The 27,874-nt window shown below is 36.5% G+C and overlaps 2 protein-coding genes across 3 annotated transcripts; one reads left to right on the forward strand and one right to left on the reverse strand.

The window, feature by feature from the left end:
• The first annotated feature begins 1,377 nt into the window (after positions 1-1,377).
• Positions 1,378-15,676, forward strand: mmd2a (monocyte to macrophage differentiation-associated 2a). The gene is given in 9 exon segments (XM_039686213.2): positions 1,378-1,554; positions 8,098-8,179; positions 9,767-9,927; positions 13,118-13,192; positions 13,283-13,384; positions 13,482-13,551; positions 15,274-15,460; positions 15,463-15,494; positions 15,497-15,676. Coding segments are annotated over 9 exon segments (780 nt in total). The 5' UTR covers positions 1,378-1,516; the 3' UTR covers positions 15,530-15,676.
• A 1,068-nt stretch (positions 15,677-16,744) lies between these two features.
• ap5z1 (adaptor related protein complex 5 subunit zeta 1) lies at positions 16,745-27,762 on the reverse strand. Of its 2 annotated transcripts, XM_039686211.2 has the most exons (18): positions 27,598-27,762; positions 27,340-27,477; positions 27,010-27,196; positions 26,794-26,938; positions 26,411-26,523; positions 25,574-25,742; positions 24,654-24,695; positions 24,123-24,263; positions 23,990-24,027; positions 22,008-22,170; positions 21,747-21,925; positions 21,528-21,670; positions 21,294-21,446; positions 19,843-19,954; positions 19,662-19,759; positions 19,335-19,467; positions 19,035-19,249; positions 16,745-17,352 (listed from the first exon to the last, which is right to left on the reverse strand). In XM_039686211.2, the coding sequence occupies exons 1-18, from the start codon at positions 27,636-27,638 to the stop codon at positions 17,082-17,084; spliced, it is 2,481 nt and encodes an 826-aa protein (XP_039542145.2). In that variant the 5' UTR covers positions 27,639-27,762; the 3' UTR covers positions 16,745-17,081. The 2 variants fall into 2 exon arrangements, with proteins under 2 accessions (XP_039542145.2, XP_039542146.2); XM_039686212.2 differs by lacking the exon at positions 24,654-24,695.
• Between the last annotated feature and the right edge of the window lie 112 nt (positions 27,763-27,874).

The raw sequence follows: 27,874 nt of genomic DNA on the forward strand, positions 1-27,874 counted from the left end.
CACAGCCATTCACTGTAAAATAGAATTAGTTAGACTTACTTTTTTTTTTAAAAAAGCATGCAAACAGATTGCCTTAAAAAAAAAAAAAGTAAAGTGAAAAAGGAATGTGGTGCTGGCAAATGCTTAGTTCACTTACACAGGAGTAGCCTAACTAAAAAATAAATGTATGAGCATTTGATATTTTACTTAGTTTGACAAATTAAGTTTCACAAGGTGTTTAAGTGTTAGCAACAAAATTGTAAAAGATCATTAGTTGACATGAAATAGTTATATTTTACCATTCATATTAAATTGTATTAAATTAAATAATAAATTAGTTTATATTAAACCATCACTTAACTTGGGTTTTCTGAGTAAACAAAGCATAATATGTGAATACAGAATAGATTTTTACAAGTAAGTTATCACTGTTAGATGTTACAAAGTTGTAATTACGCGAGTTGACATAATTGACACCATTGAGTTGACCCACTTTCTGGTCCTGCAATTATTTCCTATTTGATTATTGGCGGATGACCATGAGGAGAGGACAGGAACGGTTCCAAAAATGTATATTTTTCTTACAATGATTTCATGTCATGCTTGGGTTAAAACAAGAAATATCTTCTTTTTTTTTTTTTTTTTTTAGCTTATTTTAAGCTTATTTTATTTGTAATTGGTTTGTCCCATTTTGAAAATTGGAAGTCTTTGGAAGTTAAGCCCCCTTTTTGAGCATCCGACGGCGTCTCATCCACCGTGGTCTCCTCAATCATGATGGATGAGACGCAGATTTAAATGTTGCTTACTTTTATTTAACCAGCAGATGGCTACGTGCGCTTTGTCTCTAGTTCACTGAAACTATAAGTACCAACCAACCCTCACTGGGTCGAGAGAAAATGTGCTGTAGGCCTACTCAGGTAAAAAAAAAAAAAAAAAAAAAAAAAAAAGTCAATGTCAAATGACCAGTTTTACAACAGAACAAAAATAGATTTATATATCTAGATTTAGATATATATCAATTAGTTCTATGTTTTTGGAATACTATTTATTTGGGAAAAAAAGGGTTCACATATTAGCGTGCATACAGCTACAGTTTAATCTCAGAGAGGTTAGTTTGTTTGCGCATTTCTAAACAAACATTTCTAAAGCAAATATCCGCTACATCATTACACGCGATGGGAAAAACTTTTGCCTGAAGCCTTTTTGAAGTTAACTTTGAAAGAAGCAAAGGGGCGGGGATGGAATCCTGCGCGCACAGTGGCATTCCTGACAGCGCGAGGGGTCTCGAGACGCTGTTTACGATTATTCAAAAAAAAAAAAAAAAAAAAAATAGGGTCCGTGTTGCAGGCGCTTCTCGCGGTTGCTCGCTTACGCGTTCCGAGCGACTCAAGTCTTCACGTGCCTGTTGTAGAGGCAGTTGTCTCCTGCTTCCTTCAAAGTTACGGGCTCTGAAACATCCGGAGTTCGGTCGTCGCTGATACTGGAAGTAGTCACCCTGACTACCCTGGAGTAAGCTACGCAGCGAACATGTACAAATATGCACAGTATGGACTTTAGGAGGACGAAGTTCGGCAGGTAAATTACATCTGCATAACGTTTATAACATTGTTTGATTAATATTGCTGAGGAATCTTTTTTTAAAAAATAGTCTATTTATGTTTTCTCCTATGTTAATAATAGAAAAGCACCAATGAAATGAGAATGAAAGCTGATAACAACAATATATTTATATATAGGCTACTTGTCTATTAATAGGCTATAAAACAATGTGAAACAGAGTTTGAGACGGAGGTATAGGCTACAAGCATTAGTGCAAACATGTTTGAAGAAGCCTATTCATGGAAAAATCTTGAGGCTCTGTCAACTTCTGCTTTCATTTTATTTCTGCACTTCTTCAAGTTTGGTTGTGCATTTGGTAAGGATTTCCTGCAGACCACACACACACACACACACACACACACACACACACACACACACACACACACACACACACACACACACACACACACACACACACACACACACACACACACACACATGAATTTATTCATTGTTTGTATATGTTGTGCCAAAACATTTCATCAATTTTAGAGGAATATGCCTATGATACAACAGGGCTAAAAGCACACCTTAAGAAAAATATACTTTTCACTCCTCCTATTCTTTTTGACTGCAGAAAAAAATGTATGTTTTTATTGGACAGTAATGGAGCAACATATTTTGTGTGAAAATAAATCATAAAAATGGTTTGTTTGTTTAATAATCTTATACATGAGGCGGCGAGGGGGGCCTTTTACCCCACACACAGGGTAAAAGGCTCACCAGCCTGGGGCAAAAGGCATACACACTGTAAAAAATATTGTTGGTTTAGCTTAAAAAAAAAAAAAAAGTAACCTGATTGCCTTAAATTTTAAGTTCATTGAAATGGAAAAATTGAGTTAATATAATGAAGGAGATTAATTTAATCACCAGTAACTCAAAATATTATGTTATCTGAACTACATAAATAATCAAAAAGTTGATTTGACAAAAGAAAAAATTTTGTGATTACAAATCATGAAAATATTTTTTTTACAGTGCAGTGACAGTGTTGAAAGAAATAGACTTTTAGTCAACATTTGAAGTGGATCAAAACCTTTCAACAAAGTTATATATTAATTTTGAACAATACCCATTCTTGTCTTAGGAAAAGTTTGATTAACTGTTTTGATCCACTATTGTAAAATAATATTTTTTGTTCATTCAATTATGTTCATTTTAATAAACAAAATTATTTAAAAAAGTAAAGATTCTGAGTACATTGAATGAGATCCCATAACAATTTAGCTTTACAGTACAACTAATTATTATATTTTTACATGATATCTATGTCATGTAAATGGAAAAGTCAGCCAGATATTTATTTATTTATCATGTAAATTATTGTGCCTTTTACCTCAACAACAGGGGCACCTTTTACCCCAAATACCAAACTTTTACATAATCTTCCGTTGTTGAAAAATTGTTGCTTTATTTACCTTGAACAAACATGAAAGACATTTTCAAGACCTTCAAGACCTCAAAATATAGAAATTAATTTGCTCTACAGCAATTTATTAAATTAAAATTAAATATTAGATCAAATTAGAATCAACTTTGCATTGCGTTTCGCGATCGAATGATTATATGGAAATTCAAGATTGAAAGAAGTTCTTACTTAATGGAATTTCATGGCAAAAAAATGTTTTCCTGCACGCTACATAAACTGAACATAAACATTCAATCTGAGCTGAAAATGATTATTCACTTTCCTCATGAATCAGTACCAATTTGCTTAATAATAAACCTTTTTATTATGGCATTAATCATTCTGTTTACCCATACATTGTCATGTCACATGGTTTTCTCAGAAAACATGAACATCATTATGAAATTTTGTCACATGGGACATATTTTAACAGTGTCAATAGTTTTGTGTGATTTGTCAATGTCAGGTCACAAACCTGGCACACAAAAGCATGCTTTGTGTTTGCCTTTTGAGATCTTTGCCCCTAGAGGATTTTGACTTGTGGGATTGTGTAAATGGTATATTTTTGTTCCCTCTTTAATTTTATGTGACCATTTCAGTTGAGCATCTGAATGCTCAACATATGTAGGCTATAGTAACATAAACTAACCACTTTATTTCATGTATGCACCGACAAAGAGCATAGACTAAAAAGGACATCATTTGTCAATTAAACTGATGATTTAGTTAAACACTGTTACAATGTTTCCTCCTAATTGATAACTCTCAGGTCGGGTGAGTCATAAAGTTAAACCTAACCCTGTCAGCACCTGATCATTTTCAACTCAGTCTTCTCAGAAAGGTCAGACACAGGGTGCCCTTCAGTCTCCTCTCATAAGTAAAAATGAATTCTATACTGTGTGTATTTTTGTCTCTTGTGACTGCTTGGTTTGGATCCTCCTTGTTTCAGAGACAAGAGACTTGTATTGTGGCCATCTAAGTGCATGTTTTGTTTTTGGGAGGGATATTTTGGCCTCTGTCATATGCAGTTAACACGCAGTCACTCAGTTAATTGCCTTCATGAAGCTGGAGAATATGAAAGGATAATGGATGAGGTTTGACCAAAACCTCATATGCAGGACCATAAGCAACTTTATAGTGATTGAAATATTGGATTACTTGCAGGTAAATATTGCAAACAACAATATATATATATTTTTTTTTTTCAAAAAGTTGATACTGCAATTTGGTAGAGCATTATGCAACAAGATGCACTTGCTGTGTTCATGGAAAATTAAGAACTTGAGGCCAGCCTGAAAATGTTGGAATGCAATGATTGGTGCCATAACTAATAAGTAGGCCCACATTATGCATGAGCAGACATCTTGGCTCAAACCCAATACCAGCACTGTATCATGTTGCTGTAGAGACTCTGTGAAGTGTAAACATCCAAATCTCTGAACATTTTCTCTAGTGAAGGGCCACTGACGTGTCTCATTGTCCTTTTTTCCCTTATGGTGTGTGTGGCATTATCATATTCTCACGGTGTGTTCCTGACTGTGTTCTTATACATTCCTGCTAAGAGTGGATCTGAGAAGTTTGAGAATTGAAATATAACTTATTAATTAATTACTTATTTAAACATGTCATGTTTAAATCTCAGATTTTGTGGTCATGCATCATTAGAAATCAAGTCAGGGAATCAATTAATTGAACTAGATTGATTGGTGTATTGAATAGAAGACAGAATGTTTTCAGAAGCATTGCTGCCTTAAAGGGATACTCCACAATTTTTTCATATTAAACTATGTTATTCCCTTAACTAAACACTTTGATTGCACTTAACTAGCTCAGTTCATTCAATAAGGGCCAAGCAGAGAAGCGACCAAACACCTCCACGTTTCCCCTATCTAATTACTTATTTAAATATTAGTTTAACCCTCTGGGGACTAAGCCCTTTTTGGTCCGTTTTCTCTATTTTTGCATTTGGGCTTAGCCTATAAACTATATGTAATGAAGATGGAACACCATGTGTTTGGTATCTATGGATTCAGAAGACCCTAAGCTAACAAAAGCATACATGTAATGTGTTTATAAAGGAAGTATGAGTGAAAAATGTACAATATAATAGAGAATTTCAAAAACGGAAATTCGATTTTTGTCATTTATTTCTGAAAATCACACATCACACAACAATAGTGAACAGTTTTTGAACAAAAAATATATTTGTCAAAGCCTTTGCTTGACAGACATGTGTAATTGTAAAATAAAATGTGTAAAGAACAATGAAAAATCTAACTTTATTTACAAATAGTCCCAGGCTTTTTTCTTAGGAAGGCTTAGAATTTTCGTAGCAATGCTTTCTCCTCGTCACTCTCCAGTAATTGTTCCAGAGCCTGTTCCACCGTAAATCATTTACTGCTTGCCATTATAAAAGAGATAAAATAATAAATAATGCTATAATTGTATGTATATAATTTTTCTGTCTCTCTCTCATATAAATCTCAGCACGCTCTCGCTCCGTAAAGGCTTGTTTATACTCAACACGACCATTCGCTTTCTGACGTCTCCTCCACCACTCGATGCTGTTTGCGTCATATCCCTTACTATATCGTACCACCCCTTGCAAGGCTACAGAGTCCTCCGATTTTCTAGAATATGTCATGGTAACCTTCCCCTGATTAGGTAAGAAAAATATTTCTCCATCAGCAATTTTTCCATTGGTTGTTTGTTGCTCATGAATCTGCCAAACAACATCGATTTCATTGGCCTTTGACGGTGTGTATACAAGCCGGGTATCGCTGTTTTCAGCGGAATCTGAGGAAGACGGCAAAAAATACCGCACCTCTCTATCATGAATATTTTTTAAGGTAAGTACACGTTTGTAAAAGTATGTCATTTTGGGCAGTACCGCCCAATCCGTCCCCAGAGGGTTAATATGAAAAAACGGTGGAGTATCCCTTTAAATTTTTAAGTACATTCAACTTGGATGTTTAAGTAGTTTCAACTTAAATTATATTAAACGGACTTAAAACATTGTTTTAAATGTTGTATAACAAAAAAAAGGTTACAATTGCTTAACTTATTTAGATGAGTTAAAGCAATGTAAAAACGTATGTTGCCACAACTTATTGATCATATAATTTTTGTACAGTGTATTATAAAAAAGTCAATGTATGTGTCTTATAGTAACTGACTGCTACAATGAGGCTGGGCTTCCCAGTTTAGTCCCAGATGCCATCATATAAAAGCAATTGCTTTTATAAAGGCCAAGCAGAGACACACACCGGGTGCTGAGACCTGGAGCGACGCCAAACAGTAACTTAATGAACTCATCCATGATAATGAACAGGATGCCCATAGTGCTCTGACATCTGAGTAAATATTTTCCCTGAAAATAGTAAAAAAGCAGTGATATGAAAAGTGACACTAAATATATCCAATAACTCTGGTGAGGCAAATTCTGCATGAACAAGCATCTCTGGTGCATTCGGGCATTATTGAATATATGACTGTGAATGTGGTTCCTACATCACACCTGGATCACTCTTGTTTATTTTTACAGCAAATATTCCCATTAAAATGTATATATGAAGAGAAAACAGAATAAAATTGTTTCAGAAAAGAGATGTCAAGCCTGTATGTTTTAGTAGCAGAAAATCTTTGAAAAGACTGCAACTAAAGACAATCAATCTGGTCACAGCTAGAAATACGCTGTAATCAAGAAATATACTTAAGAAGCAAAGTATGCTTTCCAGAGCTCGCTGAGCTCGGCTCATTTATTCTGGTTAGCAGTCTAGCCCACTTCCCTGTGTCCTCATGCACATTAATTAAATCACACAGATAAAGAGTGTTTGGGGGGGAAATAAAAAAGAAAATCCCAAGCCTCAGGTTGGCATAGAGACTGTGACATCATCACCTAATGCATCAGCGGCTCAATGTAAGTGGCATAAAAGACCTCATTCCGAACAGGATTAGCTTCCCCGGTAGTTACAGATGCTAGGCAACCACAGGAAATGTCTAAAAATGTGATCTGAATGCATATATAGGTGCCACAAAGAGGGTTACCTAATGCTCTTGAACCTGAACATTACGTGCTCTTTATCCTTAATGTGTTTCTTTGACCAAATTAATCTCTGAAATGAAAAGGAGTTTGACCACTGTGCCACTTTTTCTGTGCCATCAGTTCTGTTAGTTAAAGAAGATTGGGGTGACAGTTAAGAAATGTGTGATGTTACAAACGATTTCTATATCAAATAAAAGCTATTTTTTACTATAGAGTAACATCCGATAAATCAATGCATCCGAAAAATTGAGACTGAAGACCTTCAACCTTCAGAATCAAAATTTAAAGGATTAGTTTACTTTTAAAAAAAAGCTTTTGCTGATAATTTACTCACCCCCCCATGTCATCCAAGATGTCCATGTCATTCTTTCTTCTGTCGAAAAGAAATTAAGGTCCAAAATTAACGGTTCAAGGTCCAAAAGACAGTTTCAGTGCAAACTGAAAACTGTTGAAAGGGCTTTAAACGAAGGACTTATCAAGCGAAACGATTGCTCATTTAAAAAAAAAAAAACAAAGTTTAAGTTTTATAAGCTCAAATGGTCGCCTTGCTCTGTTCTGTGATGCTCGTTTGTGAATCTCCTGTTCGAACTCATTCATCAAAATGAACGAATCTTTTTTCGAGTCATTTGGTTCATTCAACGAACGAAATGAACAAATTAACTCGGAAAAAGATTTGTTCATTTTGATGAACGAGTTCGAAGAGGAGAGTCACAAACATGCGTCAGAAACATCACAAGAATTTGAGCTTATAAAACTTAAATTTTGTTATTTATTTATTAAATGAGCAATCGTTTCACTTGATAAGACCCTTATTCATCATCTGGAATTGTTTAAAGCCAGTTTGCAATTTGCACTGAAAGTGTCTTTTGGACCTTGAACCATTTGGTTACTAATGAAGTGCATTATATGGAGAAAAATCCTGGAATGTTTTCATAATTTTTTTCGACTGAAGAAAGAAATATGTCATCTTGGATGACATGGGGGTGAGTAAATTATCAGCAAAAGATTTTTTAAAAGTGAACTACTCCTTTAAGAACTTCAAATTCACTAAAATATCTTTTTTTAGGTTTATGAACAACCGAGTCCCATCTAGCAAGAGATACCAGCCAACTGAGTATGAGCATGCAGCCAACTGTGCCACGCATGGAGTAAGTGGAAATCTACTTCTTATCTCTCACAGAGCGGGACAAAACAAAATCTAGAGAAACCTGAATGAAAATAACGTACTTGTTAACAGTGTGTGAGATCACAAACTGGACGGGTTGGTTAACATTTAGCATAAAGACTTCTGGTTCTGTGTATTATATTGGCAAAAGCAGAGGGTGTTGTCAAGAGGGAAAGTTTTGATGCCATTATGTGACAGAAAGTTCACAAAGGTCATGAAAAACCACAGAGAGTGTATGATGTAATATTGTTCAACAAACAAGAACATTTTATGGATATTCAAGGCCAAAATCATTTAACAATACTATAAGATCACCACAGTCATCAGGTCATTGCTTTTTTCATACTGTCATTTGTTTGAATCAGTTCTCTGTGCAGCCTTGCTTTTAGTCTTCGTTTATGCTCATGTGTTTTATATGGACATGTTGGGATAACATGTTGTTTGGATAACCTCCTACTCTCTAATCCCTGCCTCTCTGAGCCGCACATCTGGCGCGGCCAGTTCACATGCTACAGCACGAGACATTGATCACTCACCAAATCCTCTTTGCATCAGTCAGTGTGCATTGTCGTTTGGTACATGTGGTTGTAAAAGCCCAAGAATATCACGCCTCTATTTCTCTGATACAAACTGAAGTCAAGACATGAAAATTTCCTGTAAGTGCTTGTTGACTTTGTAATGTGTTTGTCAGAAATGCCTATAACTTCTGGCTTTGTTTTGGTAATTTGGCCATTTTTGGTAATTTTGGAATGACTATAACATAGCGTTGTAGTTCGAGACCAGTCGAGGGTTGAGTCAGAGTCTGGACTGAGTCCACGTGCTTCTGAATCCATAGACCAAGATCATGAAAAAATAGTCTTGGTCATCGAGTTCAAATCCAAGACTATATGGTCATGGTTTTGGTCTTGGTCTTTGTCCTAGAAAATATAAGCCTAAAGGCCTGTTCAGCAAAGATATTATTTTATTAGTTTATTCTAAGCATGTGTTTGTCACTTTAAATGCTCAAGCTCGTTATATCAGGGTTGATTCTGAGTGGCTGTCAACGTTTCTACTGTTCATCAGCTGGATAAAATCATTCTGAAACGTTCTTTCAATGATGGTTTCACCATTTTTGCATTGGTCTTGGTTTTGGTCCTAAAGTCAGAGTCTAAGACCATTTTTTTCATGGTCTTATATATATATATAACTAAAATATATGACTGTAAAAATATATGACTGTAAAAACATGGTCTTGGTCTTCGTGTCCAAGTTCAATACCATATTTTCATTGTTTTGGCCCTCAAGTCCAAGACCATATTTTCCATCTTTATGCTTCAGAGTCCACAATAAGACAAAAAGACGAATATTTAAAGGTCCAACACCGTATTTAAATGATGTTGGACAGTCCACATTCTCCTTGACCATATTTTCATGGTCTTGGTCTTGTTGTGGACTCAGGAGCACGTGGATGGTTCTTGACTCAAACTCAAATGAGCTGGTCTTGACTCCAACACTGCTATAACACATAAAAAAACTGTTCATTAATAACTCAAGAAAATACTAAAGATTACTGATTTTGTCTTCTGTTCAGTTCTGGATCATTCCCAGTATCATGGCCAGCTCAGTGTTGTACTTCCTCTCTGATGACCAGTGGGAGACCATCTCTGCATGGATGTATGGCACAGGTCTGTCTGGGCTGTTCATCATGTCCACCATGTTCCATACAGTGTCCTGGAAGAAAAGTCATCTCAGGTGAGCCATAATAACGGAGCAGTGATGCAGTTATGGTTTTAAAAAGCTATGATGGCTGCTGATACATTCAAATGTTTTCCACAAATAAAGTTCTGTTTTATTTTAGTACAGAAAGGAAAGAACCTCAGCAGCAGCATTCCCATTTACATTCATATGCCATAATACATTGATTTTAACCTAAAATCTTAGGATCTTTGAATTACAAAAAAGTATGTTATTTGTTAACTTTGTGTTTTTTAAATGGAGCATGTGCAGTTTGTTTAACATGTTTCTGCCATAGGGGATTCAATAATGACTAAACAAACACGCTCATTATAAAGTGCCTATAGATGTGAAACAGATTTCCTTAATTAATTAGGCAAGTTTCCTGTCTTCTGTTATTTAAAAAAATGATTCAACTGTCAAAAGACTAATATTTCATTTATGTGCATACACACCCACATATACTGTAAACAGGCCTTAATATGTAGCAAAAGAACACCTAATCTGGCAACATCAGCCACCAGTGGCGCACCGCCGGACCGCCGCATGCGTCATCAAAAACAAAAAGCAGCATGTAGTCGACAAAGCATCGAGGAGGCGTCGTATGATCATTTAAATAAGTTTTATGACAAGCTCGGTGAGGATGGGGAAAAATCCATTTCTGTGCAAACTTTGCCCGCCGATAAAATAATTGCTGTCTGTATAGCGCTTTTCACAATACATATTGTTTCAAAGCAGCTTTACAGAAAGTGCATTTCAGAAATGTACATGGAAAAATACATTGAGTTAATGAGTAACTAAACCAGCTTTTTTTAGTTAATGATCTGTAAGAATGGATCTTTATTAATACCAGTCATTGATTCGAGTAACTTTTTAGACATTTGTGTATAAAGTGTTTTATTTCTACAATATATGGTGTAAAAACGTCTTAGTGCTGCCCTCTTCAGGTTGAACGGTGGCTACTGCAGTTGAATTTTCCTATTGGATGTGAGCGGTTCTTCGGACGTACGCAGGTTTCAGCTCACCACGCTCTTGGCACGAGCTACGCCCTAGGCAGTATAAAAACCAGCTTGTTTCGTCAAAGCCACTGTAGCGAGTCAGGAGTTGGAATTGTGTGTATTGAAAACGATCAGGATTGAGTGTTTTAGCATCTATTTCGTCCCCTCTATCTCCGCTGAGGTCTGCCCACTTTTTCAGCATTCTTCAAATATTGCAAGTGGGTGGAGTCAGACTCTGACCAGGGGTTTAGTTACCCTTTAATCATGTAATAATTTAGGGCATAACATACCGCTGGCGTTGAGTCGTCTCTTCACAGGCGTTTAGTCGTCTCATCGCAGGTGTTGGGGCATCTGAAGTCTCCGTGAGAGGCTGGATACAAACTGGAGCTGACGAACGCCATTTTCCTCAGGACTCGCGTCCCGAGATAACAGCAGAAAAGCAAATGGGAAATAATTAGCATATCCGCTGTTCATAATGATTTCCATTACATGAGAGTAGATGTTAAAAACTTGAAGACAGTGACTCTGTCATTCCAGAGACACCCCCCTCCATCCCCCACTCAACTCAGCCCAGCTTACTGACCTCTACATCCCTCCAGCAGCTGAGACCTATCCACAATCTCTCCGCAACCCAACCATACGCGCCAACCCGTTTGACTAAGGCTGTCGAGCCCCACTGGTGCGTTAATGCAGTTGCAGTGGCAACGGTTCCGTATGGCATAACACCTGCCGCAAAACACAATATCACCCGTCATTCACGCAATATATACTGGAACGTAATGACTGTAACTACTATGCAACTTATATAAATAACCTACAGACTCTTCAAGTTTTATAATATTAAGTGCATTCGAGAAAACCATTCCTCCTCTGGATCATCCAGATGGTCATTGGCAACCTTAACCCTACCCCATACCTAAACCTACCATAACCGAAGCGTCTCATTTGACGCTAAAGGGTGCCATGTGTGTTGGATGTCTATGCTTTGGCAAAAGTGTTGTATATGACGCCTTGGGATGAGAATGCGTTGTATATATACAGTATACACAGATGTCTGATGATTTAATGTCACAGCTTATCATGACTCTTCCCAGATAAAGTGTAGTTTCGTGCTACATTAGCATTAGCATGGTAGACTGTAATGTTGTACAAACGTCTTATATGTCAATGGTGCAATATTTAACCTATTAGGCTAAATGTTTGCATATTCTGTGCCAGGAGGAAGTTTCAGCTCCAAATGCAGATTTAATGGAAACATTATGAATGAACTTTGGATCTTTGACACCTACGCAGTTTCACATAAATCCACATTGAAACAGCAGATGCATTCACACGGGCCTGCCAGTTCATGTTCGCCACTGTCAGTTTCATCAATCTGTGATTCACACATGACTCTGCCCAATGGAAATTATACATATGGAAAAATAACAAAGAGTCTCATTAAGCAAGAACAGGACTCAAATCTGTGTAATGGGTTGCAACATGCTTCACTACAGTCACCTGCATTTATTTTACACGCATGGATTTGAAAGAGATTTGTAAATAAAGCAATATACAAGTCTGTTTTAATCAAATGTAATTAGGCTCTATGTTGCCAGGATGTTGTTTTGGCGGTTGTTAGGGTTGCTAAGAAATAATATTTTTATTCATCAAGGACACACTCTAAAAAAAGGCTGGGTTGTTTTAACCCAATTTTGGGTCAAATATGGACAAACCCAATTGTTGGATTAAAAAATGCAAGTTATAAATTTAACCCAACAGCTGGGTTTGTCCATATTTTACCCAAAATTGGGTTAAAATAACCCAGCATTTTTTTAGTGCACATTAAACTCATCAAATGTGACAGTCAAGACATTAAGAATGTTACAAAAGATTTCTATTTCAAATAAATGTTGTTCTTTTGAACTTTATATTCATCAAAGAATCATGAAAAAAGGCATTACGATTTACACAAAAATATTAAGCAGCACATCTGTTTTCAAAATTGATAAAGTGCATTTTTTTTATAGCAGCAAATCAGCATATTAGAATCATGTGACACTGCAGACTGGAGTAGTGATGCTAAAAATTCTGCTTTTTGATGCATTGGTGAACATAAGAGACTTATTTAAAAACTTTGGGGATCAGAAGGATACACAACGATGCGAGATTGATTTTTATGGAATGAGTATTTAAAAAAAACAACATTTTCTTATGTCTTGCTACAACAGGAAGGTGGAGCAGCGATTCCACATGTGCGACAGGATGGTGATATATTTCTTTATAGCTGCATCTTATGCACCCTGGTGAGTATGAGATGTATGCGTCTGCTGGATATTCATAACTATCAACGTGTTACAGCTTCACAGGTATGAGTTGTGTTGTGTGCACTGCAGGCTGAACCTGAGAGAACTAGGACCCTGGGCTGTCCACATGCGCTGGCTGGTGTGGATCATGGCCTGCGCTGGCTCTGCTTATGTCTTCTTTTTTCATGAGAAGTATGCGCCCTCTTATTTCAGGACATAGATGATAATCACTCTCAGATTATACAACTCCGTATCAGAATATCTTTAAAACAGCTGTGTTATGTTTCAGGAACAAGATACTAGACTTACTGTGCTACACTGCCATGGGAGCTGTTCCTGCAGTTGTTCTTCTGTCAATGGTACGTGTGACTGACACCTGTACACGTGTTCATAAAAACATTAATGAAGGCTTTTGAGATGCTTTAAGCAGCTTATTTATACTTTACAACATTTCCAATAGTGATATTAACAAAGTATACCGTACTTTGAAATACAAATAGGTCTTTTTATTTCATTTATGTCTTTCATTGAGTTATTGGTAACGATTCATTTTACAATCCAGTTACCCATGTAAGTACTATGTACTTATTTTAGTAACTACAATTACTGGGTAGTAACTAGTACTAAGCCTAAACCTACCCCTGTTACATGTACTTACCTTATATTAGCCAGTACTTTCTAGGTAAGTACACTAAGTACTGTACTGTAAAAGGAAGCGTTACTGAGTTATTAAATAGGCTTACTTGGCTGTGTCCTAGTACGGATGCATAATTAGGCTGCCACATCATCAAGCTCCATGGCATGCATTCTAGAGCCAGACCGATATATCGGCAGACCGATATTATCGGCCGATATTAGGCATTTTCTAAACTATCGGTATCGGCAGTTATAATGGCCGAAAAATGAATATTTCAAAAATAAAATAAAAATGGACGAAACACGCTTGAACCATGTCATGAGTGTTGGAGTTGTATAGTTTGTCCACCAGAGGGAACTCTATACCGTTCCTGTTGGCAACACTCGTTGAGTTGGGCACAATACATACATTGCTTGAATAACAATTAAAAGAACATCCCCATCAGTTCTCTTAACTCAAATAAGCATGGCAAAATTTGTAACTTTCATGTCTAGTTTAAAAAATAAATAAATAAATATAATATCGCCCGATATATCGGAATATCGGATTTTAAAACCCAAAAATATTTGTATCGGTATCGGCCTTCAAAATCCTTTATCGGTCGGGCTCTAATGCATTCCCCATGTGAAGGAGGGGAAACTTACTAAACTTACAGTTCTTGCACCTCAGAAGGCTGCATCCTAGTGTCTATACCAGGCAGGACGCCTTCCAATTAAAAAGCACCTATTCAGTAAATCTTTGGAAGATTTCAACAACATGCTTAAGTGTTAATGAATTACGTGATTAAGTCATTTTAATCTAAATGAATGCATTTCAATATATATGTTTGCAGCAAGACAACAGGGTTCACGGGATATCATTTGTTATGTTTCAAGCCTTTTGATTCTACAAGGTGCTATTGAAATTGAACACTTTTCAATTAGCACTTGTTTTACTACTAACATTTTAATACCATCCTCTACTGACAAACAAAACATGATAAAGTAATAAAATGAACAAGAGACATTTGCTTGACATTAAGAGTTTGAGATGTGATACAATTTGATGTAATTATGACAGTTTTGTGGTGACCAAAATCTCTGAGGAATGTTTCCAGCACCTTGTTGAATCTAGGCCAGTTCTGAAGCCAAAGGAACGTATTTATGATTATTCAAGTTGTATTAAATGGGCATCCATCTTATCACCGTTTCCCCTCCTTTTAAAGTAACTATTCCATGAACCATAAACCTGTCACAATAACATAATTTTGCTTTTCAAGGTCACTCAAATTCCTTTTTATCACTTTACCATGTTCTGTTTGTCAGTAGTGGATATTAAAATGGCATCACGGTGGGAAAAGAACAAATTTCACACATGGAGAGAATTCGCATGCGTTTTGTGGAATGATCCTTGTGTAATTTGTCTGCGGTAGAGTGACCCGTTTAAACTGAACGTATTATTTCAGCCTAACAGAGAGGGCATATTAGAGCTGTCAGTGGGCGGAGTCTTCTACTGCCTGGGAATCGTCTTCTTCAAGAGTGATGGCCTCATCCCATTCGCTCATGCCATCTGGCATGTCTTTGTGGCAGTGGGGGCAGGCATACACTATTACGCCATCTGGAGGTACTTGTATGCAACGGGGACCAGCCAAATCAAAATATCCAGGTGACAGATGCTGAAGACCTGAAGTGTTCACACATACAGGGTTTGTTGAGCTATAAAAGACAATGTATTTGATCACGAGCTGCCTTTGCATCCCTCTATATTAATCATAGATGGGCATGTTATAGTACTGCTGTTCTAAAATACACTTTTATATGCCCTGATAACTCAGCACTTAGTGGCCAGTCTATTTTCACAGATGTAGTCTTTACCTGTTGACATAATGTACTGTTTCAACTGTCAATGTTTACAGACAAAATGTGTATAATACAGAAGACATTCCATGTCCTTTAATAGAGCTATCTACTGCCTTTAAACACTTGATATGATAGATAGACGTGAATTTATTGGCATTGAGCAGAATTTATGTTGAAGTATTTCTACTACTGTGATCTTGTAATAACAACTATGAACAAAAATGTTAGAAATGACGTTGTAATTGTTGCACAATGGGTCCTCTGGGGTCGTGAGACAGCTTAAGGGCATAACTGGATTTATCATAATTAATAGAAGTCAATTCAGCTCCCACTGAAACTATCCTTGATGAATTATATGCATCTTTTTAGTAAGACCCAAATAGATTTACCTAAAGGTGCTACTAAAACAGCACTTTTAACACTAATAGACAAATGTAATTGTTTATTTCCAGATATTTTTTGTGTGTGTGGTCGTTCTTAATGTCTTCCCGGCTGCGATCAGTTCAATGAATAACTTGTGTCCAGCAGTTCTTGAAACTTTTTACCTCGTCTCGACACACTACACTTTTCATTCCATTGACTTCCATTGACACCCATTGACACACACGTGAATGCGGGAGACAGCAGGAAGCGCAAGCTCAAACAAAGACAAGTTCAAGTTTGGAATTCATATATTATGAAGATTTCTGACAAATAGAAGATTGATAGCCATTTTAGGTGAATTAAAAGAGCGCAAACTTTAAATCTGCAGGATTGCAGCATTGCAGTAAAGTGGAGCAGACGGCATATTTTTACCCTTTTGACGTATTATGTTTTACATACAGCGCAGAATGTGACATCATTGTGCAACCGTTGCAGTGTCCGAAGAAATTTCACGTGCTCAAAGTCTCTAATTTGACTGTGGTTTTAGCCAGAAAGCTCAGATGTGACCAAGTATGTTTTTAAGCACTTTGACTTTGAATGTAAAACAATTTTTACAAATTTTGTCATAATGTCACATTAATATGACAATAATCATTTCTAGATTGTGTAGACATTTCGACGGTGTCAGATTTAATGTATATGATCAATTCCTTTGGTTTTATAGATTTTTAATTAAAAGGGCAAAACTGAATCTAAGCTGTATTTTAACAGTTGAGACATTAATCATAATTGCCAGTAATAGATCTGACAATAAACACAGAATGTTTGATTAATATAAAAATGTCTATTGAATAAATCAAGGAATAAAACATAAACCTCTTGTGTCTTGATGTTTGTTTTGATATATTTGTGATTCATGATGAAGTGCAGTGCTTGTCTGTTTTGCTTCAGTGTCTCTCACATTTCCTTTCACTCCCTTCTTGTGTCCTTTAGAAACTCTCTCTCTTGGTATTCTGCGCAGTTATTTGAAAAACGAGTTCCTAGAATTGGCTCACGTGGGCAGGAAGCTGGAATGTCTGTGGAGGAGACCGCTGACTGCTCTCATGGCCTGAGGAAGTGAGGCGTTGGTGTCTCTGTGCCAGCGGGGGCCGTCTCCTCCCGCTGAAGGGGCCAGAACAAACTGAGCCACATTTGGTAGTTTGAGCAGGTTAATAAGTTCATGGGCTCGTGTGATGATCTCCTCGCTGTCTTCCTCACTGTAGCACGCCATTACTGGGCCACTTCGAGCAAATGTCCGCATCTTAGACAGGAAAAGCGACACTCTGAGAGAAAAGGAAAGAGAGAGGGATATAGAAATATTGGTTGATACTACACGATTTTTGAATTCATTTTTAAGATCTTGACCACGTTCTTGATGGAAATAAATGTTGTGAAATTTCCATCAAGAGGTGCATACATTTTAGGTCCAAACAGTGAATTTTGGCCAGGCAGTGTATAATTTTACACTTAAAGGGATAGTTCACTTTGAAATTAATTTTTGATACGTTTTAGCTTACCTCAAGGGCATCCAAGATGTAGGTGTCTTTGTTTCCACAGTATTTTCAATTTTGATATTTTTAGGTCAAACCTGGGTGGTTCACCTCAATTAGTGTGCAAAGAAAAGTCCAAATTAAACATGATTTAATGACTCATTAATGTTAGTACACATTGATGGCCTAAGACACGAAACGAGCGGTTTGTGTGAGAAAACGAACAGTATTTATATCGTTTTTACCTCTTGTAACCACAGCCACGTCCAAGTGACCTGAAGGCACGGGCGCTTCTATCTGCGCAAGCATGCCAGAAAGCACCAGAAGTGATCTCTTGCGCGGTTGTGAAAAAAAAATAAATCAACGTTGTCTGTTGATATATATAGAAATCGTCTTCCATTGCAATTTCCTGTATATCTAAATATGTTTAGATCTTCACAGTGAAGGATAACACTTCTGAAATCTGAGAGTGACGTACATGCGCGAGATATCATTTCCGGCACTTTCCGGTGCGCTTGCGCAGATATCAGTTGGACGTGGCTGTGGTTACAAGAGGTAAAAACGATATAAATACTGTTCGTTTTCTCACACAAACCGCTCGTTTCGTGTCTTAGGCCATCAATGTGTACTTACAATTACGAGTCATTAAATCATGTTTAATTTGGACTTCTCTGTGCATACTCTTTGAGGTGGTGACCATAGACTTCCATTATATGACTGACAGACAAGAACGGTTTGACCTAAAAATATAAAAATTGAAAATACTGTGGAAACAAAGACATCTACTTCTTGGATGCCCTTGAGGTAAGCTAAAACATATCAAAAATTAATTTCAAAGTGAACTATCCCTTTAAACACACTCTCTCTCACACACACACACACACACACACACACACATATAAGTTTACATGCCCTTGAATCATAATACTGTTCTTAATGCTCTTAATTTAGTCTCCTACAGTAGGTTTACAAGTATAAAATAACTCTTTTTTTATATAATATATACATATAGCATCACCCTTTCTCTCACAGTGTCCAAAACGGTTAGTTAAAATATTACGTCTCTCTAAACTCCTCCTTTCTGAGAGCCTACTCTGTTCTGATTGGTCAGATGGGCCCAGTCTGTTGTGAATGGTCTATCGCTTACAGCGTGTGTCGGAAACGAAACTCCCAAAACCACGTCTGAATTTCAACTAAGTAGACATTGTGCTGAAGGCCATAGACTTGCATTATGCAAATTTGTTACAAACCTACGTAGGTTTGTGCAGGAAGTGAGACTGGATTTACTGATGATTTGTTGTAGGCAGTTAACTCCAGTTATTGTGCACTTTGATCTTTGAAAGGCAGACCTTTTACATTCACAAACAGCTATATTGCACACTGCATCTGTGTCTTCAGGAAAACTTATATTAAAAACTAAATTTTAAATAAACTAAATATATATTATAATTTGTAATGAAAAAGCCATGGTGTACCTTGGGATAAGATCCTGACTGCGTGTGGCCAGTTTAGCAAGGGTCGTCATGAGAACCGTGATGAGGCGGGGGGAGAAACCTGGGGGGCTGGCTGACTGTCGCACCTGTGTGATCTCAAACAGCACCGCCTCCAAACTCTCAAAAAAAGAGGTGATCAGTTCCACCGTGCAGCGAGGGTCGTATGACACCGAGACAAACTCACCAATGACCCACACCTGCGTGTACACATTAAATACAGTCACCCGAAGAACAAGCATAGCATGACAACACTTACAATCACAGTGCTCTACTTCTCCTCACCACATGTGTGTAAAAGTCTTCTTTACTGTAAATGTTGGCAGGGATGCTTACGAACTCCAGGATCTCCCTGGACTGATCCACAATCAGTGGTGGGTGGAGTTTGCACAGAGCCTGCAGGTGTGTGCTGAACACTCTACAATCACAAATAATTCATGCACAATGACCTTATACGAGTAGAATTTCATATTCAAGTCAAATCTTTTGCACAAGTGGGTGAGTATTTTAAATCATTCACTTGTGAGGTTTTATTACAATATGTCCACACACAGCAGGTTATCAAAATCTCACAAGAAGGTGGTAAGAGTTTAAGTTAAGTAAGTGCCTTACTTTTGGACCTCAGCATTAAATGTCTTGATGTTAAAGAGCAGGCTACACCTCTCCAGAAGCACCAGCAGCAGCTGGTTCATCATTTTCTTATCGGCTTTCTGTAAAACAATCAAAAAACATGGGCCGATGACACAACCAGGATCTGGGTTAGATGGCTGGACCTCTCATTTGTGACTCTTACCTGAGTGACAGTGTTGAAGTAAACGTGCAGAAGCACAGGAACGACCTGGGCACACTGAACGACCCGTGGACACTCCGCCATGTCAGCCAGAATCTCATGAAGCAGATTTAGCCTATTAAGCAATCACACGCAAATTTGATCAAATATACACTCCCATTTAAACGTTTGTGGTCAGTAAGTACATAAAAAGAAAAGAAATGAGCACCTTTATTCAGCAATGACATTAGATTGACCAGTAATGACAATGATAAATGTTACAATTGTTTTTTTTTTTACTTGTTCCTTTGAACTTTCTATTCATTAAAGAATCCACAAAAACATTAACATGCACAGTATTAAGTACAACACAAGTAATTTCAACATTGATAAGAATTTAATATTTTTTTTAAGCAGCAAATCATCATGTTAGACTGATTTCTGAAGGATCATGTGACACTAAAGCCTGGAGTAACAATGCTGAAAGGTCAACTTTACACTTTATCACAGAAATGAATTACATTTTACAATAGATTAAAATAGAAAACAGTAACTTTAAACCGTAATTATTTTTCACAATAATACAGTTTTTACTAAATGTATGACCAAATAAATGCAACCATAAGAGACAAAATCTTTCAAAATCTTACCACACCCTAACTTTTAAACGGTAGTGTAATTCTGTATATTTCATTTTCATTTAATTTCATTCTATTTTAATTCTACCTCAAATATATATATAAAAATTGAACTAAATTAATACCTTTTTTAAAACTTACTTAAAGCTACACTGTGTGATTTTTACCCCCATCTAGAGGTGAAAAGGTATATGACCATCCAGTGAATATTAGTTTCTGTTCCTCTCAATTGCGATTTCGTTTTAACTCCTACAGCGGCCAATGTAGTCCAAGATTAACATGGCTTCCAGTTCCTCGTCCATGATTGTTAACTCAAACGTAAACGCGAAAGGCGAAGCTTGAATTAACGGGTATGTCCCTCTTTGGCTAATGTACTTTCAAGATGGAGGGGCAACATGGCGACCAACATTAGAACCCCTTACCCGTATGTATTTTCAGTGGCATATTATACACTTATTACTTGAACGAAGTAAATATACATTAATGAGCACATATATAAGTGTTTTTAGCTAAGAATAAACTAAAAGAGTTACACAGTGTAGCTTTAAGCTAGACTATGACGCTATTTACAAACTTTTTATCTCTGTAAAGCTGCTTTGAAACAATCTGCATTTGTAAAAAGTGCTATATAAACAAATGTGACTTGACTATTTGATATTTAATTGACATTTATATGCAGATTAAAATGATAAATTACAAACAAAACAAAAAAATTAAATATCAAGCTATATATAAGACCCCACTAAATAGTAAGATTATTTTAAAATATACACTAGTGATTTTAAATTCCTGAATTGCACCTAGATTGTGTTAGATAAGTGATGTGGCGGGTATTACCTGTCTATAGTGTCTCCGGTCCCAGCCTCCGGTCTGAGGATGTAGAGGAAGAGCCCCCTATAGGACGGCTGGCGGAAGGCATCCAGACAAGCAACCACCTTCGCCCCCTGCTGGTCCCACGCAGTACGGTCCAAAGACTGATAGCTCGCTGATCTGCAACAGCATTGCATCACTAATTCACATCACAAACAACTTGAGTTAAAACGTCGATCTGTCGTCGGTAAAGTGACGCACCTCTGCTGGAGGTCCAGCGCAGCTGCTAAGCAGGGCAGATCAAGGATAGTGTGCAGTAACTCAATGGCTGTATCTGGAGCTACCAGTGACGGAAGCAGCTCCACAAACTCTCCAATTAATCCTGAGCTGTTCCACGCCAAGAACTGACAGGCAAAATTCACAACGTTTTAGTACATCACTTAATTGGATTCACTTTAAAATGCAAGTCAGCCAACCCACCTTCAGGAGGTTTGGGAAACTCTGTCTGTAGTTGGGCACTCTGTCCTGCAGCACGCTGGAATTGAGTAGACAGAACTGGACAAACTCGAAGGCTAGCATTGGCTCGTTGAACTGCTCTGTGGGACAGTGGCTGAAGAGCTGGCAGAACACAGCCTCAGAGTCCACAGCGGCCGTCTCGCCTGAGAACAGAGCACATGGACGCTGACGTACATTCATAGGTCACACTGTCAGAGGCCCGTCACTAACAGGGGCGTCACTCACTGTGGTTGAGGTAGAACTGAGCGATAGGCAGCAGGGTGCGAGCGTAGGTGAAGTCTCCGTTCAGTCTGCCGTACAGGGCTTTGATGCAGGGGAAGGCACGGTACACATAGGAGGGGTCCTCGCCACAGATGATGTCGATTATTGACACGGACTCGATGATACACTGCACAACAGATAAACAGAACATATATAAATGTACTAAATAGATAAACCATCACTGAACTTATTTAAGCTGGACTATGACGTTATTTTTCTTCTAGATCTGCTGTGGAGCAGAAACAAACTCTGCTGAATTATTTTCCTGTTATCTCTGTAAAGCTGCTTTGAAACAATTTGTATTGTAAAAAGCGCTATATAAATAAGTTAACGGTGACTAATTAAACAGTGTAAAACCCTCCTATTTTGCATTCTTTTCTAATTTAAATGTTGAATTTTCAAATCATATGTTCTGCCTAAAAATTTAAATAAGTTTAAATAAACATGAATTTCAGGATTTGTTATGCGATGACTTGAAATAAGTACTTTTTTAGTAATGAAGTGGTCCTTTAAATTTGACACATTTTTTTTTTTATTATTTAATTTAATATTCAACAATATTATTGATCTGCCTGCATTGACACTATTATACAAGAACTGAACTGAGCTGGACGATAACATCACAGTTTAAATCAGAGCGGTTATGGTTGTATATATATACACATATTATATATATATATATATATATATATATATATATATATATATATATATATATATATTTGCATTTATTCATTTAGCTGACTTTTATCCAAAGCGACTTACAATTGCTATATATGTCAGAGGTCGCACGCCTCTGGAGCAACTAGGGGTTAAGTGTCTTGCTCAGGGACACATTGGTGTTTATTTTTTATTTTATTTTTTTAATATTTATTATATTATTAATTGTTATGACAGGGTCTATTTATTTTATATTCTAAATTTTTTTTTAAAAAATATGCACGTTTTTCACATTGACAAGTTTGAGGTTGACATTTATCATTTTATGTATTGAATAAAATATGTAGAATTTTTTTTAAAAAAAATGTTTTTCTTTTAGTTTATTGTACTTTTGAGATATTTATCTAGTTACTATTGATTTATTACAAACATAGCCTTCAAATTGGGAGAGTAAGGATTATTTTGATGTATGGCATATGAAAATGCTCAAAAGAATGACTGCACAGCATGTAAAAATAGAAGATATACTCTGGTGGAATTGTTTTATAGCAGGCCATAAAGGGTTAAACTGGACTATGACACTATTTACAAAATACACTATTTACACTATTTACTATTTTTTTCACTGTAAAGCTGCTTTGAAACAATCTGTATTGTAAAAAGCGCTATATAAACAAATGTGACTTGACTATTTGATATTTAATTTACATTTATATGCAGATTAAAATTATGAATTACAAAGAAAAAAATAAATATTAAATATCATGCTATATATTAGACCCCACTAAATAGTAAGCTTAATTTAAAATATACACTACTGTTCATAGGTTTAAGGTCAGTAAGATGTTTTTGTTTATTAAAAGTAAGGAATACTTTTAGCAAGGATGCCTGAAATAAATTAGTAAAGACATACCTAAAATTTCTACATAAATTCCTACATAATAAATGCTGTTTTCTTAACTATCCATTAAAGAAAATTAACTAGCAACATTGATAATAATAAACGACTCTTGAGCATCAACCATCATTAGAATGATTTCTGAAGGATCATGTGAACTGGAAGACTGGAGTGATGATGCTGAAAATTCATCTTTGACAGCACTGGGATAAAGTACATTTTAAAATATATTGAGATATAAAACATTATTTTAAAAATTGTTATAATATTTCACAAAACTACAGTTTGTACTGTATTTTTGATCAAATACATGCAGCCTTGGTGAACATAAGCGACTCTTTGAAAAACATCATAAAATCTTGCCAACCACAAACTATGTGGTGCTTACTGCTTTCTGTAGCTCCGTATCCATCCTCTTCAGAGCTTCTGCATTTTGAACAAAAAGGAGAGAAATAAATCAACACATTTACCAACAGAGTGCAATAAACATTCTCCATGGCCTACGAGTATGATCTACTCACTGCGGTCACTCTGTTCAATGAGACGCTGGCAGTATTCAAAAGCCTTCTCGCGGAGTCTCTCTTTGGGAGGAAGCAGTCTGCTGGAAGAGGATGTGGCCGACACCATGGACATCACTGAACTGTCCACCTCTGAGCGATCATCTACATCATCAGCACAGCACAGCACGTTACAATACAACACGTCTCCATCGAGCACCTTATCCGGCGGGATCGAAAGCCATTGAAGGGGTGAGCGTATGACAGGACGTGCAGGCTATCTTTGGAACAGCATACTACAATACTACTATATTGGCAGTATAGAGTGCACATTTTCTGATACACACTCCACAGTAAGAAGTAGTAAGCTAGTATTTCATTCCAAACATAGCCACAGACTCAAAATCAATTTGACACATACATCATTGTTCCCCCATAAGATTTAGGAATAGGAGAGTTTGTTTATTCTGATTGCAGGAATATCATTCAGTAAAGGGAGTTTCTGATTGCACAGGAAGCAGATTTATCATATCAGGCTTTTCACCTGCATCTTACCTTGGTGTTGTGACTGAATGACCTGTGCTTTTTTTAGTGGAGCTAGCAAAGATGAAAATCCCATGTTACTCATCTTAACTGCATGAATTAATGACTTGATGTCCGACTTGATGGGACAATTCGTAAACAATGTAGACATTGTTCAAATCGTTTTTGGGCATTTCTCTCTCTCAATTCTTCAACAGCATTTATCAAGAGTAAATCTCAATATTTACTAATACATTATTAAAATCAAAAGTTGTATCTGTTAATGTACAGTGAACAAACATGAAAATTGTTTAGGTTACTAAATGCTGTAAAACTAGTTTGTTTATTGTTAGTTCATGATAGTTAATGCATTCATTAATGTTAACAAATGAGACCTTATTGTAAAATAACACTACTATAATAATGGTATACATATATATATATATATATATATATATATATATATATATATATTAGGGCTGTGCAAAAATTAATTGCGATTAATCACATCCAAAAAAAAAGTCTGTATTTACATAATATATTTGTGTGTGCTGTATATAATTATTTTTCATATATAAATACCTATGCAAGCATGTATATATTTAAGAATTATTTGCACTTAAATTCTGTATATATATATATATATATATATATATATATATATATATATATATATATTATATAAATTAAATATAAATATTTTTTATATGAATAACACATTTTCTTAAATATATACATGCATGTGTGTGTATTTATATATACAGCACACACAAATATATTATGTAAACACAGACTTTTATTTTGGATGCGATTAATCGCAATTAATTTTTGCACAGCCCTAATATATATATATATATATATATATATATATTGCACAGCCCTAATATATATATATATATATATATATATATATATATATATATATATATATGTCTCTGTTCAGACTTCTGTACCTGATTCTGTGTTTGTAGTCCCGTCTGCGTCGTAAGTGATCAGCCAACCCTTGATCATAGAGAAAGTGTACATATTCATCCACTGGTCCTCGGTGTAGCTCTGACCCACACACAGCACAGTGAAGAAGTCGCCTGTTACCACCCCATCCACCTCCATCAGTGGAGCTGGCTGATGAAGAGATGTCGATCAGTTCACTGAGATCACTCAACGTTGTCATTATAAACTCAGAGATGTATAGTAACGAAGTAGAACTACTTAAGTAAAATACTGTATCTGTACTCTACTAGAGTATTGTTTTTTTCTCATACTTCTACTTTTACTTCAGTAGATATTTTCGATGAATTTAATACTTTTACTTTTCTAATACTCTAATCTAATCTAATACTTTAATACTTTTTAATGTTCTGCTAGTTATTCGTTACAATTATAACATTTTTACGAATCATTCGTTGCAAGTTGGCTTTCATGCTGCCTAAATCACACAGCAGTTTTATAGGGTAATGGTATTGATTGACACACACACATTAACAACTAATGCAGGGGTTGTCCTGCAATGACATTTTTTTGGTGGCCGCCAAAGCAAATTTGTATCCCGCCAATTTTTAAATAAACTACTTGCAATACTTAAGTACAAAAAATGTTGAATACTTTAGTACTTCTACTTAAGTGTGGTGCTTAAAGAGCACTTCAACTTCCACTCAAGTCACTTTTTTGATAGAGCACTTGTACTTTTACTGAAGTCCAGGTTTCTAGTACTTTATACATCTCTGTATAAACTTGAGCTAATTGGCTGATGGTGCAGGTATTGGTGAATGAGGAAAAGCAACATGCCCCACCTGACGTGCTCTTGGTCCACTGAAAAATCCCCCAGAAGACATGGAGGCTCCCTGCTGCATACTGGCATAACGCAACCAATCCACCGCCTTACGACTGACCAGATTCACCTGATCTGGGTTTAGTGACAACATAATTCATGTTACATCTTTACAAATCTTGGATTCAAACTCCAATCATGTTTTTCTCGTTCGGGAAGCAGCCACTTCACTCGGATAAACATTACGTCAAATTAAATAGCCTATTTAATTTAAAATTCAATAAAACTATGAAACAATATTTTATTTAATGTTGTGTTTTCATTATTTTTTTTTACTTTTGGACCCCACAGTAATTCCTAATGACCCACCATACTATTGCATTTCATGAATGTGTTTGACTTTACCATCTGTGAGAACGTCTGGATAAACCGTAATCATTTCAGAGAGAATGGGAAGAGCATGCTTAGGTATCAGCCCGTCAGACAATCGAGACTCAAAGCTTTTCAGCAGATGGTGGCAAAGGGGGATCACATCTTCTTTATTTCCAGCCTGCGAAAAATGAGATTTAGTTAAATGTACATTCATGATACATTCAACATCATAAACAGCCTGTGACTCACCTGAGAGAGAACAACACTGGCCACATAGCTAAAGGTCCTGCTGTCCTGACTGAGATCCGAGCAGAGGCTGTGCACGCTGGGAGGAAAACTCTGCCGTATGATGGAGGAGGACAGGACCTGGAGCTGCTCTGGACTCGATGAAGAGCGAAGAACAGTCTGCAGCTTCATCACCAGATCTGATGGAAGCCTGATAGTAATGGAGGAGGTCTTCAATTAATTATTCACTTACAATGTCCTGAAATACACCTTTCCTTGTACACTTTTGAAGGGTCAGACAAATGGTTTCAAGCCCACGTGCTGTTCAGATGTATTTAGTTTAATATGACTTACTCTCTAGCATGTTTTGTGGCAGAAACTATCAGATGGAGTCTCTGGAGGGAGTCCACGGTTTCTCCACTAACGTCTTTAGTGTGGAGCAGCTTAAATATGCGTCCGCAAAATTTCTGAAGCTCTTCCTCCTTAATTTCTCTGAAAGGTATATTGATTTAAATGAGAAACTTGTCTAAATTAGAAAGGTTCCAGACCAGCCATTATGACCAATACAGCTTTTGACAGAAAAGTTTTACTTAACATATACGTTAGGTTTACCTCGCCTGCTTTATTAAACTCTCCGTCGCGGCAGCATACATCTTGAGGGCAATACAAATACAATTAACGTTAACTTACATGTCAAAACCAAAAACCAAAAACCAAAACAATAATCAAAAACATTCGCTCCGTCAGCTATGATGTCCTGATAGCAAATCACATGACCACAATTGGTTCCTCTTTTACGCGTAAGTCGGCCTTGAAAAAGTTTAACAAAGGGGGTGGTAGAATTATTCAGATATTGTGATTAGACTTTCATATTCATGAGTAGAATATT

Source organism: Pimephales promelas, chromosome 3, assembly GCF_988280905.1.
Source record: "Pimephales promelas chromosome 3, fPimPro1.hap1.1, whole genome shotgun sequence".
Classification (NCBI taxonomy): Eukaryota; Metazoa; Chordata; class Actinopteri; order Cypriniformes; family Leuciscidae; genus Pimephales; species Pimephales promelas.

What these genes read in the sequence shown, in the direction of transcription:
- ap5z1 (XM_039686211.2), bottom strand. Translation starts at nt 27,638, where the DNA reads ATGTATGCTGCCGCGACGGAGAGTTTAATAAAGCAGGCGAG. An exon ending in CATTGAACAGAGTGACCGCA is followed by an intron (nt 24,028 to 24,122) that starts GTGAGTAGATCA and finishes TTCAAAATGCAG; the next exon opens with AAGCTCTGAAGAGGATGGAT. An exon ending in GTTTCCCAAACCTCCTGAAG is followed by an intron (nt 21,671 to 21,746) that starts GTGGGTTGGCTG and finishes TTTGCCTGTCAG; the next exon opens with TTCTTGGCGTGGAACAGCTC.